The sequence below is a fragment of the Capricornis sumatraensis genome, chromosome 1, assembly GCF_032405125.1.
Source record: "Capricornis sumatraensis isolate serow.1 chromosome 1, serow.2, whole genome shotgun sequence".
NCBI classification, from domain to species: domain Eukaryota; kingdom Metazoa; phylum Chordata; class Mammalia; order Artiodactyla; family Bovidae; genus Capricornis; species Capricornis sumatraensis.
The window spans coordinates 101,893,185-101,912,024 of record NC_091069.1 but is presented as its reverse complement, the minus strand read 5'-3'; the positions used below and the strand labels follow the sequence as shown (position 1 = coordinate 101,912,024).

The 18,840-nt window shown below is 41.2% G+C and overlaps 1 protein-coding gene across 3 annotated transcripts; it reads right to left on the bottom strand.

Annotated features, from left to right (window-relative positions):
- Positions 1-1,498: 1,498 nt before the first annotated feature.
- On the bottom strand, positions 1,499-18,835 carry MITD1 (microtubule interacting and trafficking domain containing 1). 3 transcript variants are annotated; one of them, XM_068979249.1, is made up of 7 exons: positions 18,685-18,835; positions 6,081-6,182; positions 3,628-3,764; positions 3,461-3,547; positions 2,523-2,638; positions 1,745-1,805; positions 1,499-1,650 (listed from the first exon to the last, which is right to left on the bottom strand). In XM_068979249.1, exons 1-7 carry the CDS (start codon positions 18,833-18,835, stop codon positions 1,555-1,557), a joined length of 750 nt encoding a protein of 249 aa, XP_068835350.1. In that variant the 3' UTR covers positions 1,499-1,554. The 3 variants fall into 3 exon arrangements, with proteins under 3 accessions (XP_068835350.1, XP_068835349.1, XP_068835351.1); XM_068979248.1 differs by having other exon boundaries at positions 1,499-1,805; XM_068979250.1 differs by lacking the exon at positions 3,461-3,547.
- Positions 18,836-18,840: the final 5 nt, after the last annotated feature.

Sequence of the window (18,840 nt, the reverse complement as noted above, 5' to 3'; positions counted from 1 at the left end):
TTGCATCAGGTGGCCAAAGTACTGGAGTTTCAGCTTCAACATCAGACCTTCCAGAGAACACCCAGGACTGATCTCCTTTAGAATGGACTCCTTTAGAATGGACTGGTGGGATCTCCTTGCAGTCCAAAGAGGCAATGGCACCCCACTCCAGTACTCTTGCCTGGAAAATCTCATGGATGGAGGAGCCTGGTGGGCTGCAGTCCATGGGGTCGCGAAGAGTCAGACACGACTGAGTGACTTCACTTTCACTTTCATGCATTGGAGAAGGAAATGGCAACCCACTCCAGTGTTCTTGCCTTGAGAATCCCAGGGATCGGGGAGCCTAGTGGGCTGCCGTCTATGGGGTCACACAGTCGGACACGACTGAAGCGACTCAGCAGCAGCAGCAGCACAGACAGAACTTATTTCTTTGAAGACCTTATTTCCAAATATGGTTACATTCCAAGGTACCAGGGGTTGGGATTTAAACATGTGAATTTCTGAAGGTTATGTGTGTGCACAATCAACCCTTAACAGAGGGCTTTCAGGGTCCCCCCCAACCCCAGACTACTCTGCCCAACTCTGTTCCTATGACCTCTACCTGGCTTTGTCCCTCCACACTATTCACTCTTGATTTGAAATCTTCAAGCTTTTCCAGATGTGATGTTCAGAAGGGCACTCTCCAACACCAGGACTTCTCTTTCCCTCTACAGACTTTGGCTTAGCTTATTCTTCACGCTTCTGGTCTGCCCACTGCCTCCAGCAGTATCCCCTCTCCCAGCTGATCCCCATGGGACCTAGTCTGTCCCCAGCCAGTCAACTGGCATCTCGATGGATAGGCTTTCCCAGGACAATTGATGCTAAGCTGCAGAGCTTTACAGATGTTCCAGTCAAGGTTAAGTGAGCTGCAAAATGCATCTGGTATTACTAAAAGGCTTGATTTGCCTTTATAAGGAGTTAAGTAATAGAGGATAACTAAATTTAGGTAAATATCTGCTGCTGCTAAGTCACTTCAGTCGTGTCCGACTCTGTGCGATCCCATAGACAGCAGCCCACCAGGCTCCCCGTCCCTGGGATTCTCAAGGCAAGAACACTGGAGTGGGTTGCCATTTCCTTCTCCAATGTATGAAAGTGAAAAGTGAAAGGGAAGTTGCTCAGTCGTGTCCGACTCTTCGCGACCCTATGGACTGCAGCCTACCAGGCTCCTCCGTCCATGGGATTTTCCAGTAAAGAGTACTGGAGTGGGGTGCCATTGCCTTCAAAGACACATAATTGTAGGGACTTCCTGGGTGGCCCAGTGGCTAAGGTCTTGATTCATTCATCAACATCCAAATAAGAGAAAATCTGGGGAAATGTTTCAACCAACTATACTTGAAACACTAAGTACTCTGAGTAACCTATTGATAAAAGTATTCAGGATTGGTCACACAACTGAACAAGGAATCCATACATTAGTAGAAATATAAAAATTTATTGTTAAATTCATACATTATAGGAATGATCTGTCCAAAGTTTAAAAAAAAAACCAACATTCATTTAAAGTAGAAATATATATGTAAATTAGGCTACTATCTATCATATTTTTTTCGTGTGCTTATTATGAAAAATGTCCACTGTTGTTTCATGACATGGTCTTAAATCAAAATCACAATATCCAAGGGAAAAACGACTCTAAGAAGAGAAGAGAAGAGTTTTTTTTAACAAAAAGGATCAAAGCCATTTTGTTAAAGAATGCTACACAGTCACACATGAGACTATATCCTACCTGTGGTTTCTTAAAATAATCAAGTCCCCTTCCAATCTTAATTATCCATCCATTGTTGAACCTATTGAAATTAGTAATATAGTATTATACTCCAGACATTTAGGTCAGACAATGATCAAAGTTGTATGAAGTGTCAGCTAAATCTCCCCCTAACAAATAAAATCACTTCTTTCAGTGGCAAGAGTTGACCCAAACCTGAGTTTACCTATGGGCTGTGTCTACAATGAGACAAAGCAACCATTAGCTGATAAAAGATTTTAACAGTTCAATTAAACCTTCCTCATGAATTTCATCTTCCTGAGAAAGCTTCCCTGTTCTGCTAACAAGTGGCTTCCAAGCGTACTCAGGCAGACTGGTGATGTTTCAGGGACTCCCCTGCCTAGAGGTGGGGATCTACCAGGGCAGAGGAATCAGCATCCTGTCATGCCTACTAGAAAACTTAATAAACTATAAGAAGTAAAGCCAAATTAAATAAATACCACTATCACCCCAAAAGGAAATCATCCCAATGTCATAATACTGTATGTATAATTGGATATTAAAGTACTTTGCTCAGATGACACAGAACATGTAAATTTTATTCCTTAGAAAATAGGAAACTCACACAGAGGACACAATTAGCCAGATTTTTTTTCTTCAAAAGTGAAAAATACTAAAATTAAGCTTTATTTAAAATTTTAATACTTAAGTGGAATAGTATATGTAATTATATATAATTTGTGAGAAATAAAAAGTATTTTTCAACTGCATAAAAATTAAAGTGTTACTATATACTAACCTAATTTCTCGGTCATGTATTGAAGAAGAATATTCTAATTCCAAACACACGCCGTGATTCCTGAGCGACTGTTTTATTTCTTCCAGGCCACTACTCTGCTGCCGTTTCCCAGTGCCCTGTTAATAGGAAAAAGAAAACCCCAATTTTTTGACTCAGTTGTTAATATTTTAAATTATCCCTCAGCTATGCAGTGTGTGTGTTCAGTTGCACAGTTGTGCCACTGGCAGGTAGATTCTTCACCTCTGAGCCACCTAGGAAGCCCATGCAATGTATATCTTAGGTGAATTAAAATGTAAATATCCTACCCTAGTTTCACTGTCCATTACTGCAAAGAAGCAGCCAAAGAAGATGAAGTCATTTAAGAGCAACTGTTTTTATCAAAATAATCATTTTTTTTCCTAATGTGAACATAACCCAATTTGGTGCCATCTCCTAAGATGTATTCTAATGGTGCTGTTTATTCAGATGAGGCTTTCTTCTCAAATTGATCCTGGAAATATGAATTGTTTAGAATTATCCCTATTTAAATCAAAATCAAGACAGAGATGATAGAAACTATCAATACTGAAGACAGAGTGATTGACTCATAGATCATCCAAGAAACTAACTTGAACAACTATTTGAATAAGAGAGCTCAGCTAAGTGGCCAAATGCAAGGTACAACATACTAAAATCAACAGCATTTTCTCCAGTGTGTTTTGTGCCTATTCCCAGATGGCTCAGGAGTAAAGAATCCACCTGCCAATGCAGGAGATACAAGAGACGCGGGTTTGACCCCTGGGTCGGGAAGACCTGGAGGGGGAAATGGCAACCCACTCTCAGTATTCTTGCCTGGAGAATCCCATGGACAGAGGACTGTCCTACAGTCCTACAACTACATCCTACAACTGAGTAAAGTTCATGATGTTAAGAAACAGAAAATGCTTTCAGGTACCTACTTCATCCAGAGAGGTGAGAAGATGAATAGTTTTTACTTTACATGGTCTCTTAACCAGCATCTCACAAAATCGAAGGAAGTTATACAGCTGAAAGACATTAGGATAGGTTATTACTCATACATGTTAAACAATAACTATTTCATCCTATGTGAGTACATTTCACCTACCTGATGTGTGTGTCTAATATAAGGATCTTCTATCCAAACTTCTGTAACTGTTTCACTCAGGTATTCTTGAAAAAGGGACTCATAACTGAAACCTGTTGCATTCTCTTCTATTTTAATTTGCTTGTGATATTTTCCGGCTACAAAACAGAAGTTTCTGTGATAAAACCAGTGACTACTTGTTTTCTTTTTATACATACTATATTTAGAAACAGTGAAAAATCAGGAGCACATACAAGTTAATGTTTTTAAACTCATGCACTGAAAAAATAAAAAATAAATAAACTCATGCACTCAGCGAGCATTGTCAAATGCTTAATCTATACCAGACACATTGCAAGATGCTACACACACACAGGTAAATAAGGTTAACTATCCAATGAGTTTTGCCTTCATGGAAGCCAGGCAAGTGGGAAAGTCCAGAGATTTCTTGGAATAGGTTCTTGAGCTAAATCCTATAGAACCAGACAGTTTATTCAAGAGAGAACCATACTGTATATAAAGATATCTAATATTTTTATCACCATGAGTAGAATCATAAGCTATGATCCAGTGGGCAACTAGTCTTTTTCTTCAGATTTAAGTCTTTTTATGTCTTGCAATTTAATAGCTGAGGTATTACATATATGGTTTTCCCAACGGCTCAGCAGTAAAGAATCCACCTGCAATGCAGGAGACTTAGGTTTGATCCTTGCGTTGGGAAGATTCCCTAGAGAACTCCAGTATTCAACTCACTCCAGTATTCTTGCCTGAAAAATCCCATGGACAGAGGAGCCTGGTGGGCTACAGTCCAAAGGGTCACAAAGAGTCAGACATGAGTGAGTTACTAAGCACACATTAAATATATAAATGCAATATAATATGGAGTCTAGGAGTCTTAGAACTTGTAGAGTGTGTTAAGCAGAAACTTATAGTACTTCTTAATAATCCAAGCCAAAGACTAGAATGCCATAGGGTCAGCAGGGGAGTTCTATTGTTTTTGTTCATTCAAAATGAATAATTATTGAATAAGTTATCAAAGACCTTTAAGGTTTTTTTTTTTTTTTTAATATGATCCTTAACGGCAGTTCCTGATTTATACGGCGGTTGCACTTTTAAACTTTGTTTGAAAATCAGTGGTTTGGATTCTGTTCCTAATATTTCAAAACATAAAATGTTATAAACTGTGCATCAGTTTTCAAGTCAAGTCACATAGGTTAGTTTAAGCCAGTGTATTTAAGCCACAAAGTTGATGGTACTCTATTTCCTTCAGATTTCAGAGGGAAACTGCATTGCAGGTTTCAATTTGGGATGAAGTAAACAATTTTATTACTCCTCAACAAAGTAGCCAGCTAGCCAGGTTAATCAGGGTAGCCAGGATTTGCGATAGTACAGAATACCAGGAAGAGGTGTGCAGAGGGCAGGAGTAAACAGGAGCTGAGGGCTGGGGGACACTGATATTTTTTTTTTTTGAGGACAGCAGTTCCTTTGACTTAGAATGCAGCAGCTGTGAATGTCAGGTGGCAACGGCCGTGTGTGTCTATATGTCCGTAAACTGGATGCTCAAAAAGTAGTGAACTAACCATACCTCCCACATCTCTCATCACTGTGAGTCTCAGTCATGTCTGACTCTATGACCCCATGGACTACAGCCTACCAGGCTCCTCTGTCCATGGGATTTCCCAGGCAAGAATACTGGAGTGGGTTGTCATCTCCTCCTCCAGGGGATCTTCCCCACCTAGGGATCAAACCCATGTCTCCTGTATTGGTAGGCTGATTCTTTACCACTGCGCCACCTGGGGAGCCCCCAGAGAACCAGTTATAAATAGGGAACCATACCTTCTGCATCTCTGATCATTAAGAATACCTAACTCCTCAAACGTTCTGAATCAAGACAAAAATCTCAAAGAAGCCCTGGGCATTTCTTGAGCTACTTTAATATTTTGGTCATTTTATAAAGGGAGATACAAATGAGATATAGGCTTTACGTTCAGTATTGTTCTGCTTCATGGGGATCATGAATTCCTTAAAATGGCATGCAAAGTTCTGCAGTATGTAGAGCTGTCCTCAGATTCTCAGGAGGGTATCTGACTGCCACCTTCCCCTGAGCAGAAAACAAAACAACAGGGCAAAGGGCCTTCCCTTGTGGTCTAGTGGCTAAGACTCTGAGCTCCCAGAGCAGGGGTCTGGGTTTGACCCCTGGTTAGGGAACTAGATCCCATACACTGCAACTGAAAAAAAAAAAACAAAAAAAAGACCCTGTCCTTTTTTTAGTGATGCAACTAAGACCCAATGTAGCCAAATAAATAAATATTTTTTTAAAAGTTAAGAATTGGAAATGCAGAGGAGACCTGTAAGCTCCCAAGGGTAAACAGTCCAGACCACACAGAGCTCCAAAGGGCACAGCCAGAAACACTGGATGAAACACGCTTTGTCACAAGAGCTCAGGCACATACTCTCCAAAATAGCCTTCTTACCTTCTTTTTCTTGTTCCAAGCGTTTCTTTAAGTGTTCTGCTCTATCCATGTAGTCAGAAATTATTTTTCTGAGATTATGCTTCTTTGTTTCATCTGTGGTGCCTACAAATTAAAAAATAGACTCTCAAGATTCCAAACAGGCTTTCTCTTTGGTACAGGCAGTGTTTCCTAAGTTTTCCATGGATTTCCTGTCCTTTGGCATGGTTCACCTTCGTGCTAAAATACACAAATAATAGGCCCCAATTTAGCTTGATCCTGTACGACCTTCACCTTTGCACTGAGCATTGGAAGCCACTTTATTTTAGGAGTGGGGACTCTGACACTGTGACTGACAGATGGGGACACTCAATCCGGTGCGGAGACAAAGGTGGCTTATTACATGTCACTGACTATGAGCACTATTTTGTTCCAATTACCCACAAGTTTGAAATCTTAGCACAATCAAAAGATTGCAAACAGCTTTCTTCCACAAACCAGTCTCTATTCCAGACTTCCCCTTTACAGCTTACATTGACTCATTTTCCCAGCCATCCCCAAAATCAAAGGTATTTTTGAGTATACATTATCAATAAAAGCTTATTCCAAGTCCCACCTCCAACCAGTTAACAAATTACTTCTGGTCCCTTCCTTCCTCCTTTTTAACACTGCTTTCATTTTTTTACTTTAATTTCATTTTTAAACTCTGTTTTTAAAAACATTATATTTTGAATTAATTACATATTTATGGAAAAGCTAGGAACATGGCAGAGACCCCCTTCATCCAGATTCCCCTATATTAACATATTACACAACTAGAGTACAATTATCGGAGCAAGCATATGAACATTCATACAACACTATTAGCTCATCTACATACCTTACTGGTATTTCACTAATCATCCCACTTCACTGTCCTTTATTGTGCCCATCTTTGGGTGAAGTATTCCCTTGATATTTCCAATTTCCCTGAGATCTCCAGTCTTTCCCTTTTGTTGTTTTCTTCTAGTTTTATGTACTGCTCATTGAAGAAGGCCTTGTTGTCTCTCTGCGCTATTCTCTGGAACTCTGCGTCTAGTTGGATGTAAAATTGGAAATATCAAGAGAAGACTTCACCCAAAGACAGGCACAATAAAGTACAGAAACAGTAAAGACCTAGTAGACGCTGAAGATATCAAGACGTGGAAAGAATACACAGAAGAACTGTACAATAAAGGTCTTAATGAACCAGATTACTCTGATGATGTGGTCAGTCACCCAGAGCCAGACATTCTGGAGTTTGAAGTCAAGTGGGCTTTAGGACTCACTGCTGTTAATAGAGCTAGTGGATGTGATGGAATTCCAGTGCTCACTCACTTCAGCTGTGTACGACTCTGTGAGACTCCATGACTGCAGCCCGCCAGGCTCCTCTGTCTATGGGATTCTCCAGGCAAGAATACTGGAGTGGGTTGCCATTCCCTTCTCCAGGAGATCTTCCAGACCCAGGAATCAAACCTACATTTCTTACATTTCCTGCACTGGCAGGTGGCTTCTTTACCACTGGCACCACCTGGAATTACAGTAGAGCTATTCAAACAAAACCTCAAAGGATGAGGCCCTCAAGGTGTTGCAGTCAGTATCTCAGCAAATCTCGAAGACTCAGCAGTGGCCACAGGACTGGAAAAGGTCAATCCTCATCCCAATTCCCAAGAAGGGTAGTACTAAAGAATGAGCTAACAGTTGGATAACAGTTAGATAACTGCACTCATCTCCCATACTAGTAAGGTCATGCTTAAAATCTTGTATACTAGGCTTCAGCATTATGTGAACCAAGAAGTTCCAGATGTCCAAGCTGGGTCTAGAAAACGAAGAGGAACCAGAGATCAAATTGCCAACGTTTGCTGGATCTTAGAGAAAGCAAAGGAATTCCAGAAAAACATCTACCTCTGTTTCATCACCTATGCTAAAGCCTTTGACTGTGTGGATCATAACAAACTATGGAAAGCTCTTAAAGAGATGGGAATATGAGACCATCTCACCTGTCTCCTGAGAAACCTGTGTGCAGGTCAAGAAGCAACAGTTAGAAGCCTGTATGGAACAACTGATTGGTTCAAGACTGAGAAAGGAGTATGACAGGGCTGTCTGCTGTTACCCTGTTTGTTTAACCTATACACTGCTGAGCACATCAGGAGAAATGCTGGGTTGGATGAGCTACAAGCTGGAATCAAGATAGGCAGGAAAAACATCAACAACCTTAGATATGTGGATGATACCACTCTAATGGCAGAAAGCAAAGAGGAACTAGAGAGCCTCTTGATGAGGGTGAAGGAGGAGAGTAACTACTGAAAAAACTAAGATCATGGCATCTGGCCCCATTACTTCATGACAAATGGAAGGGCAAAAGGAAGTAGTGACAGATTTCCTCTTCTTGAGCTCTAAAATCACTGCATATGGTAACTGCAGTCATGAAGTCAAAAGACAACTGTTTTTTGACAGGAAAGCTATGACGAACCTATACAGTGTGCTGAAAAGCAGAGACATTACTTGGTTGACAAAGGTCTGTATAGTCAAGGCTATGGTCTTCCCAGTGGTCATGTATGGATGTGAGAGCTGGACTGTAAAGAAGACAGAACGCCAAAGAACTGATGCCTTTGAACTGTGGTGCTGGAGAAAACTCCTCAAAGTCCCCTGGACAGCAAGGAAATCAAATCAGTCAATCTTAAGGGAAATCAACCCTGAATATTCATTGGAAGGACTGATGCTGAAGCTCTAGTATGTTGGTCATCTGATGCAAACAGCCAATTCATTGGAAAAGTCCCTGATGCTAGGAAAGATTGAGAGGGCAGGAGGAAAAGAGGGCATCAGAGGATGAGATGGATGGATGGCATGACTGATGCAATGGACATTAACTTGGGCAAATTTTGGGAGATGGTGAGGAACAGGGAGGCCTGGCATGCTGCAGTCAATGGGGTTGCAGAGTCCGACATAACTGGGTGACTGAATATCAACAATTATCCCACTAAAGAAAGTTTTCTGGTCTAGGGTCCCACATAGCATTTAGGGGTTATGCCTCTTTAGTCTTCTCCAGTCTGTAATAGTTCCTTTAGTATGTTTCTGCCTTTTATGACCTTGACATTTAGGAAAAGTAAGCACTCACTTATTTTGTAGAATGTGTCTCATTTTGGGCTGCCCCTGTTTTCTGAGGATAAGATTGAGGTTATACACATTTTTAGCAAGAAAATCACAGAAGTGTTGTGCCCTTCTTGGTGGGTACATGAGGTCAATATGTCTTATTACTGGAGATGTCAACTTTGATGACTTGGTTAAGGTGGAGTTTACAGATTTCTCCACTAGAAAGTCACTAATTTCTATTTTGTATGAAAAGCTATCTTGTGGGTAAATATCCTGTCTCTCTTCACTCTTCATCCACTAATTTTAGGATCCACTGATGGGTTTTTTGTTTTTGTTTTTGTTTTTTTTGGCCATGGCATGCAGCATGTAGGATCTTAGCTGCCCGACCAGGGATTGAACTTGAGCCCCCTGCATTGGAAGGCGAAGTCTTAACCATTGGACTGCCAAGGAAGTCCCATTGATGGCCTTTCCCTGTAACAATTACTACTACTGCCGCTGCTGCTGCTAAGTTGCTTCAGTCGTGTCCGACTCTGTGCGACCTGAGATGGCAGCCCACCAGGCTCCCCCGTCCCTGGGATTCTCCAGGCAAGAGTACTGGAGTGGGTTGCCATTTCCTTCTCCAATGCATGAAAGTGAAAAGTGAAAATGAAGTCGCTGAGTCGTGTCCAACTCTCAGCAACCCCATGGACCGCAGCCCACGAAGCTCCTCCGTCCATGGGAGTCTCCAGACTAGAGTACTGGAGTGGGGTGCCATTGCCTTCTCCGAATTACTACTGCAGTATTTGCCAAATGGTGATTTTCTATTTCCATCATTTCTACTTAATGTATTAACTGGAATTCCAGTGTAAGGAAAAGCTGTCCCTTCTCGCTCATCTACTTATTTATTCTACTAATAATTTATATCAATATGGACTCACGGATATTTTACTTTATGGGTTGTAATTGAAAACTATCAATTTTTTAAATTTATTTCTTAATTGAAGGATAATTGCTTTACAGAATTTTGTTGTTTTCTGTCAAACCTCAACATGAATCAGCCATAGGTATACATATGTCCCCTCCCTTTTGAAACTCCCTCCCATCTCCCGCCCCATCCCTCCCCTCTAGATTGATAGAGAGCCCCTGTCTGAGTTTCCTGAGCCATACAGCAAATTTCCATTGGCTATCTATTTCATACATGGTAAGGTAAGTTGCCATGTTACTCTTTCCATAGATCTCACCCTCTACTCCCCTCTCCCCATGTCCGTAAGTCTATTCTGTTTCTCCACTGCTGCCCTGTGAATAAATTCTTCAGTGCCATTTTCCTAGATTCTGTATATATGCCTTAGAATATGATATTTCTCTTTCTCTTTCTGACTCACTTCACTCGGTATAATAGGTTCTAGGTTCATCCACCTCATCAGAACTTACTCAAATGTGTTCCTTTTTATGGTGTAATATAAAAATGTAGTAATATTCCATTGTGTATATGTACCACAGCTTCTTTATCCAATCATGTCGATGGACATCTAGGTTGCTTCCATGTTCTAGCTATTTTAAATAGTGCTGCAATGAACATTAGGGTACATGTGTCTTTTTCAATTTTGGTTTCCTCAGGGTATAAGCCTGCTAGTGGGATTGCTGGGTCATATAGTGGTTTTATTCCTAGTATTTTAAGGAATCTCCATACTGTCTTCCACACTGGCTGTATCAATTTACATTCCCACCAACAGTGCAAGAGCATTCCCTTTTCTCCACATGCTCTCCAGCATTTATTGTTTGTAGACTTTCCACTGGATCATGAAAAAAGCAAGAGAGTTCCAGAAAAACATCTATTTCTGCTTTATTGACTATGCCAAAGCCTTTGACTGTGTGGATCACAATAAACTGTGGAAAATTCTGAGAGAGATGGGAATACCAGACCACCTGACCTGCCTCTTGAGAAACCTGTATGCAGGTCAGAAAGCAACAGTTAGAACTGGACATGGAACAACAGACTGGTTCCAAATAGGAAAAGGAGTACATCAAGGCTGTATATTGTCACCCTGCTTATTTAACTTATATGCAGAATACATCATGAGAAACACTGGACTGGAAGAAACACAAGCTGGAGTCAAGATTGCCAGGAGAAATATCAATAACCTCAGATATGCAGATGACACCACCCTTATGGCAGAAAGTGAAGAGGAACTCAAAAGCCTCTTGATGAAAGTGAAAGAGGAGAGTAAAAAAGTTGGCTTAAAGCTCAACATTCAGAAAACGAAGATCATGGCATCCAGTCCCATCACTTCATAGGAAATAGATGGAGAAACAATGGAAACAGTGACAGACTTTATTTTTTTTGGCTCCAAAATCACTGCAGATGGTGACTGCAGCCATGAAATTAAAAGACGCTTACTCCTTGGAAGGAAAGTTATGATCAACCTAGATAGCATATTGAAAAGCAGAGACATTACTTTGCCGACTAAGGTCCAACTAGTCAAGGCTGTGGTTTTTCCAGTAGTCATGTATGGATGTGAGAGTTGGACTGTGAAGAAGGCTGAGTGCCGAAGAATTGATGCTTTTGAACTGTGGTGTTGGAGAAGACTCTTGAGAGTCCCTTGGACTGCTAGGAGACCCACCCAGTCCATTCTGAAGGAGATCAGCCCTGGGATTTCTTTGGAAGGAATGATGCTAAAGCTGATACTCCAGTACTTTGGCCACCTCATGCGAAGAGTTGACTCATTGGAAAAGACTCTGACGCTGGGAGGGATTGGGGGCAGGAGGAGAAGGGGACGACAGAGGATGAGATGGCTGGATGGCATCACTGACTGGACGGACGTGAGTCTGAGTGAACTCCTGGAGATGGTGATGGACAAGGAGGCCTGGCATGCTGCAATTCATGGGGTCGCAAAGAGTCAGACACGACTGAGCGACTGAACTGAACTGAACTGAACTGATTCTGACTGGTGTGAGGTGATATCTCATTGTAGTTTTGATTTGCATTTCCCTAACAATGAGTGGTGTTGAGCATCTTTTCATGAGCTTGTTAGCCATCTGTATGTCTTCTTTGGAGAAATGTCTGTTTAGGTCTTTTTCCCTCTTTTTTGATTGGGTTGTTTTTCTGGCATTGGTTTGTATGAGCTGCTTTTTTTGGAAATTAATCCTTTGTCAGTTGTTTCATTTGCTATTATTTTCTCCCATTCTGAGGGTTGTCTTTTCACCTTGCTTATAGTTTCCTTTGCTGTGCAAAAGCTTTTAAGTTTAATCAGGTCCTACTTATTTTTATTTCCACTACTCCAGGAGGTGAGTCATAGGGGATCTTGCTTTATGTCATCGAGTGTTCTACCTATGTTTTCCTCTAAGAGTTTTATAGTTTCTGGTCTTACATTTAGGTCTTTAATTCATTTTGAGTTTATCTTTGTGTATGGTGTTAGGAAGTGTTCTAATTTCATTCTTTTACCTATAGCTGTCGTTTTCCCAGCACCATTTGTTGAAGAGCCTGTCTTTGCCCCATTGTATATTCTTGCCTCCTTTGTCAAAAATAAGGTACCCACAAGTGCATGGGTTTATTTCTGGGCTTTTGATCTTGCTCCATTAGTCTGTATTTCTGTTTTTGTGCCAGTACCATACTGTCTTGATGATTCTAGCTTTGTAGTATAATCTGAAGTCAGGAAGGTTGATTCTCCCAGCTCCACTCTTCTTTCTCAAGACAACTTTGGCTGTTTGGGTTTTTTTGTGTTTCCATATGAATTGCGAAATTTTTTTGTTCTCGTTCTGTGAAAAATGCCATTGGTAATTTGATAGGGACTGCACTGAATCTGCAGATTGCATTTGGTAGTATAGTCATTTTCACAATCTTGATTTTTCTTACCCAGGAACATGGAATATTTCTCCATCTGTTTATGTAGTCTTTTGATTTCTTTCCTTAGTGTTTTATAATTTTCTGTGTACAGTTCTTTTGTCTCCTTAGGTAAGTTTATTCCTATTTAATTCTTTTTGTTGCAATGGTGAATGGGATTGATTCTTTAATTTCTCTTTCTGATTTTTCATTGTTAGTATATTAGTATGTAGAAATGCAAGTGATTTCTGTGTATTGATTTTGTATCCTGCATCTTTATTAAATTCACTGATTAGCTCTAGTAATTTTCTGAACTATCTTTAGGGATTTTTATGTACAGTATCATGTCATCTGCAAACAGTGAGAGCTTTACTTCTTCTTTTCCAATCTGGATTGCTTTTATTTCTTTTTCTTCTCTGATTAGTGTAACTATGTTAAATAATAGTGGTGAAAGTGGACACCCTTGTCTTGTTCCTGATCTTAGGGGGAATGCTTTCAGTTTTTTACCATTGAGAATAATGTTTACTATAGGCTTATCATATATGGCCTTTACTATGTTGAGGTAGGCTCCTTCCATGCCCATTTTTGAAGAGTTTTAATCATAAATGGGTGCTGAATTTTGTCAAAGGCTTTTTCTGCACCTATTGAGATTATCATATGCTTTTTATCTTTCAATTTGTTAATACGGTATACCACATTGATTGATTTGCGTATGTTGAAAAATCCTTGCATTCTTGGAATAAACCCAACTTGATGATGGTGTATGGACTATTTGATGTGTTGCTGAATTGTGTTTGCTAAAATTTTGTTGAAGCTTTTTGCATCTATGTTCATCAGTGATATTGGCCTGTAGTTTTCTTTTTGTGTGTTGTCTTCGTCTGGTTTTGGTGTCAGGATGAGAGTGGCCTTATAAAATGACTTTGGAACTGTTCCTTCCTCTGCAAGCATTTTTTGGAAGAGTTTTAGAAGGACAGGCATTAGCTCTTCTCTAAATGTTTGATAGGATTCTCCTGCGAAGTCATCTGGTCCCGGGCTTCTGGGAAACTATCATCATTTTCTTGCTGAAATATTCTCAGCATTGGCTTTGAGAGCTCCTTGTGCTGGCTCCCGTGTTCTTCTGACGCACCCCATTATTTTCTGACTGCTTCCTTACATTTTGGTGCAGAACGTTGTAGTTTTCTTGCTCCAGCCCCAAAATCAATCACTTCTCCCAGAGACTGTGGTTTGTTTTATTGAAGAATGGTATCAAGAGATCATATCCTGAGTGCTAAGTGTGCTCATTGTGGCTTGGGGAAAGTCTAGACTCTTTCTGTCAATACAGGCAGAAAGTCTATGGAGGTTTACCAATACATACATCTCTATTGCTGTATCTGTCCATCTGCATCAAATCCCACAAATTCATGCTAACTTTGATCCGACAGGGTTTATTCTAGCCTTCCTCCTTTCCTTACCTGTAACTTCTTTCATTATCCACAATATATTTACTAGCTTGTTCCTGTTTAGATCCCTGCATAGGGAAGATCCCTTGGGGAAGGAGATGGCTTCCCACTCCAGTATTCTTGCCTGGAGAATCCCATGGACAGAGGAGCCTGGTAGGCCACAGTTCATGGGGTTGCAAAGAGTCAGACATGACTGAGCAACTAATACTTTCACTTTCAAGTTCAGTATAGACATCAAGCAGTTTCAGAATTCTTAACCCATACTGTTGTGAGGAAAAAAAAAAAAAATTAACCAACTAAAATATAATGTTTGGGACTTCCTTGGTGGTCCAGAGGTTAAGATTACGCCTTCCAACGCAGTGGACTCGGGTTCAATCCCTGGTCAGGGAACTAAGATTCCACATGCCACAGGGCAACTAAGCCCATCTGCCTCAACTAGAGAACCCGTGCTGCAACGAAGACCCAGCACAATCAAAAAAGAATTAAAAAACAAAACCTGCTTTGCCACTTTTAGCTGTGTGACCTTCGCCAGTTATTCAACCTCTTTTTATCTTCTTGTCTAACACAGAAAGAGTAGCAGCACCCTAGAAAATTGTGGAGAGGACTAATTATGAAAAACTAATTGCAAAGAGTTGACATGACTTAGCATCCGAACAACAACAAATTATGATACTGGCATGCAGAAAATACTCAGTGTTGTCAGTATCATTATCATCTACTTAATTTCTTTATACACTGCCCTCTCGGCTTCCTTTAGAATTAGATTTTATCTAACACCTGTTTTCTTAACTCTACTGTTACTTTGCTACTGCCTATGCTGCTGCTGCTGTTGCTAAGTCGCTTTAAATATATGCTATTTCCCCTGTCCTCTTTCTTAATCATTATCCTCGATCACAGTTTGACCCATCCTTCAAACATGACTTTGTCTTCCAGGTTTCATCAGATAGCCATCTCCAAGTCCCACTGGAAACTCACTCCCACATCTAATCTATGAGCCAATGCCAGTAATTCAATGTCCACTCTGTCCTCTCCCTAATCAGTGGTGTCATTCAGGTCATGGTTCATTCAGGCCCTCATCTCCTCTCATCTTGACTCCTGCAGGAGTTCATTAATTGATCTGCTTGACTTCAGTCTCTTCAGGTTCATGTTTCTCCTACACTCTTGACCTGTTCACTCATTTATTCAAGAAATATTTACTGAGAACTTACCACATGCCAGGCATTATTCTAAGCACTGGAGACACAGCAGTTAATAAAGCAAAACAGGATTCCCCACTATCATTCAAATGGGAGGAAAGACAACAACAGAGATAAATTGGTAAAACACATATGTTAGACTGTGATAAAGTGCCATTAAATAAAGCAAGGAAGAAGGATAAGCGAGTCCTGGGATAGCGGTTGTAATTTCACATTGGGGGTCAGGGAATGGCTTCACAAATAAGGTGGTTATTTGTATAAATACCTGAAAGAGGAGAGAGAATAGGTCATGCAAATATTTGGGAGAAAAACATATGCCTAAGAGAGGCAACTTTAATTATGTCACTCCTTTGCAGAAACTTTAGTTTCTCCTTGTCAATGGAATGAGCTAAAATTTCCTGGCAGTCAAGGCCATCCACAGCATGCTCCAACCATCAGTCTATCTTTAAACTTCTCCTCTTCCTCTATAGGTATATGCTAAAGTGAACTGAACCACTCATTTAGTAAAACAGCACGGACAGAACTAGTACACTTTTAGCTGAGTTTCTGAAATTCTACTTACCCTTCCAAAACCCCTATTGAAAGCAACCCCCACCTTTCCATCCCCAAATGACCACTGGCTGTTTAAATCCTCATTGCATTTGTTTCCATGGCTCTTGGCACTTATTCCCTGCAGTACAGTTATTGCATTTATATCTTAACCTTCAAGATCATGTCACCATCTCTTTAACCACCACAGGATCAGAGGAGCACACAGGAGCAGAACTCCTGGGATTCTGCTGCTTCAGGGTCCAGCACTGTATGCCATGTCCCTTTCTGGGAGTCAGCATAGCAGAGTTGCTAAAGCCTTGGGTTCCAGTTGTGACTCTACCAATGGTAGCAGAACTGGAAAGTGAACTTTGCTTTTTATGCTGTTAAAATGAGGGTAACATCACCTCATACTTCACAGGGCAACCATAAGGACGAACTGGGATCATGCTTCTAATGTGCTCTGCACACTGCCTACCACTTAAGACTTACAAATGATATTACTCTTATTATCACCATCATCAAATGGTCCCTGCCCAAGGTAGGGTTTTAGAGTTCTAAGAAAAGCACTGTACACTGAAGAGCAGCCTCTGCTGTCTCAAAGCTTCTGAAACATATCAGAAATATGCAGGCAAAAAGGCATAGAGGGGAGATCTTGGGCCAGACGGGGAACCCAAGAGGATGGGGAGCAGGGGCTTGTTTTAAGTCAATTAATACATAATTACATGTTTATTACTTGCAAGGGATTGTGCTCGGTGTTAAGGTTATTTGGGTACTTCTAGGGGCTTCCCTGGTGGCTCAGAGGTTAAAGTATCTGCCTGCAATGTGGGAGACCCTGGTTTGATCCCTGGGTTGGGAAGATCCCCTGGAGAAGGAAATGGCAACCCACTCCAGTACTCTTGCCTGGAGAATCCCATGGAGGGAGGAGCCTGGTAGGCTACAGTTCACAGGGTCGCAAAGAGTTGGACACGACTGAGCTACTTCACAACACTGAATTGGTCATCTGATGCAAACAGCCAACTCATTGGAAAAGTCCCTGATGCTGGGAAAGATTGAGGGCAGAAGGAGAAGAGGGCATCAGAGGATGAGATGGCCGGATAGCATCAACTGATGGAATGGACATGAACTTCAGCAAACTTTGGGAGATGGTGAGGGACAGGGAGGCCTGGCATGCTGCAGTCCATGGGGTCACAAACAGTCGGACACAACTGGATGACTGAACGACTGAACAACAACAACAACACTGAATAACCATGTAACAGAGTCTTAACTCTCACAATCCTATACATTTCTCACACCAAATTTCAGTATATCCATTTCTAATGAAAAAACTTAAAGTGTAGTATAGTTGGGCTTCGCAGGTGGCGCTAGTGATAAAGAATTCACCTGCCAATGCAGGAGACATGGGAAACACTGACTCAATCCCTGGGTTAGGAAGACCCACTCCAGTATTCTTGCTTGAAAAATCCCATAGACAGAGGAGCCTGGCAGGGCACCGTCCATGGGGTCACAAAGAATCCCCACATGACTGAGCAACTAATACTTTTATAGTTGATTTACACTGTCGTGGTGGTTTCATGGGTACAGCAAAGTGAATCAGTTACACACACACATATATCCACTCTTTTTAAAATTCTTCTCCCATGTAAGTCAGTAGAGAGTACGGAGTAGAGGTCCCCGTGCTATACAGTAGGCCCTTATTAGTTTTTTTAACTTATAATGAAAATGTTTAATGAGAAAAATAAGGAAAAGGGTGTAACGAACACCCTTATTATTTATCACCTAGATTTAAAAATTGTTAGCATTTTGTCATATTTGCTTCAACGTTCAAATTCAGACATCATGACAATTCCTTCCCAAACATGTTAGTCTGCACCCCTAAAATTAAGAATAGAGTTTGAAAAATACCATACTACCTAACAAAGTTAATAATTTTATTGCTACTTGTTCCATATAAAATCTTCCTAAATTGATCCCCAAATATTTTATACAGTTCGTTCAAACCCAAGTCCCTTCAAGGCAACTACTACATCTGCTGCTGCTGCTGCTGCTGCTAAGTTGCTTCAGTCGTGTCCGACTCTGTGCGACCCCACAGACGGCAGCCCACCAGGCTCCCCGGTTCCTGGGATTCTCCAGGCAAGAATACTGGAGTGGGTTGCCATTTCCTTCTCCGACGCATGAAAGTGAAAAGTGAAAGGGAAGTCGCTCGGTCGTGTCCGACTCTTAGCGACCCCACAGACTGCAGCCTACCAGGCTCCTCCGTCCATGGGATTTTCCAGGCAAGAGTACTGGAGTGGGGTGCCATCGCCTTCTCCGAACTATTAAGTCTAGCTACCTCTTAAAATTTTAGAACAGTAACCTCTCTTTCATTGACGACATCATTCTAATAAAGATACAAAAGAAACCAGTCCACCTGTCCTGTAGAATACCCCATCTTCGGTATTTCACTGCTGTCTCGCGGCGAAAGGAATCGTTTTAACTCTTTCACTGCCACTCAGGCAAGACGGACGGCAACTCCATTTCCTCCAGTCTCTGCTCCCCGGCTCAGTGCTCACCTTTCAGAACCTGCAGGAGCATATCGATTCCCTCCTGGTAACACACCAGAGCCTGCGGGTTCCGGGACTCGGACTCCAGATCTAACGCCCGCTTTAACACCGTCAGTGCAGCTGTTCTCCTAGTTTCCTGCTGCAAGCCGGACCTCGCCATAATCT

Coding starts and splice junctions, on each gene's coding strand:
- MITD1 (XM_068979248.1), bottom strand. CDS start 18,835: ATGGCGAGGTCCGGCTTGCAGCAGGAAACTAGGAGAACAGCTGCACTG. Junction 3,765..6,080: donor CTTGGAACAAGAAAAAGAAG/GTAAGAAGGCTA, acceptor TCTGTTTTGTAG/CCGGAAAATATCACAAGCAA. Junction 2,639..3,460: donor TTCTCACCTCTCTGGATGAA/GTAGGTACCTGA, acceptor TCCTATTAACAG/GGCACTGGGAAACGGCAGCA.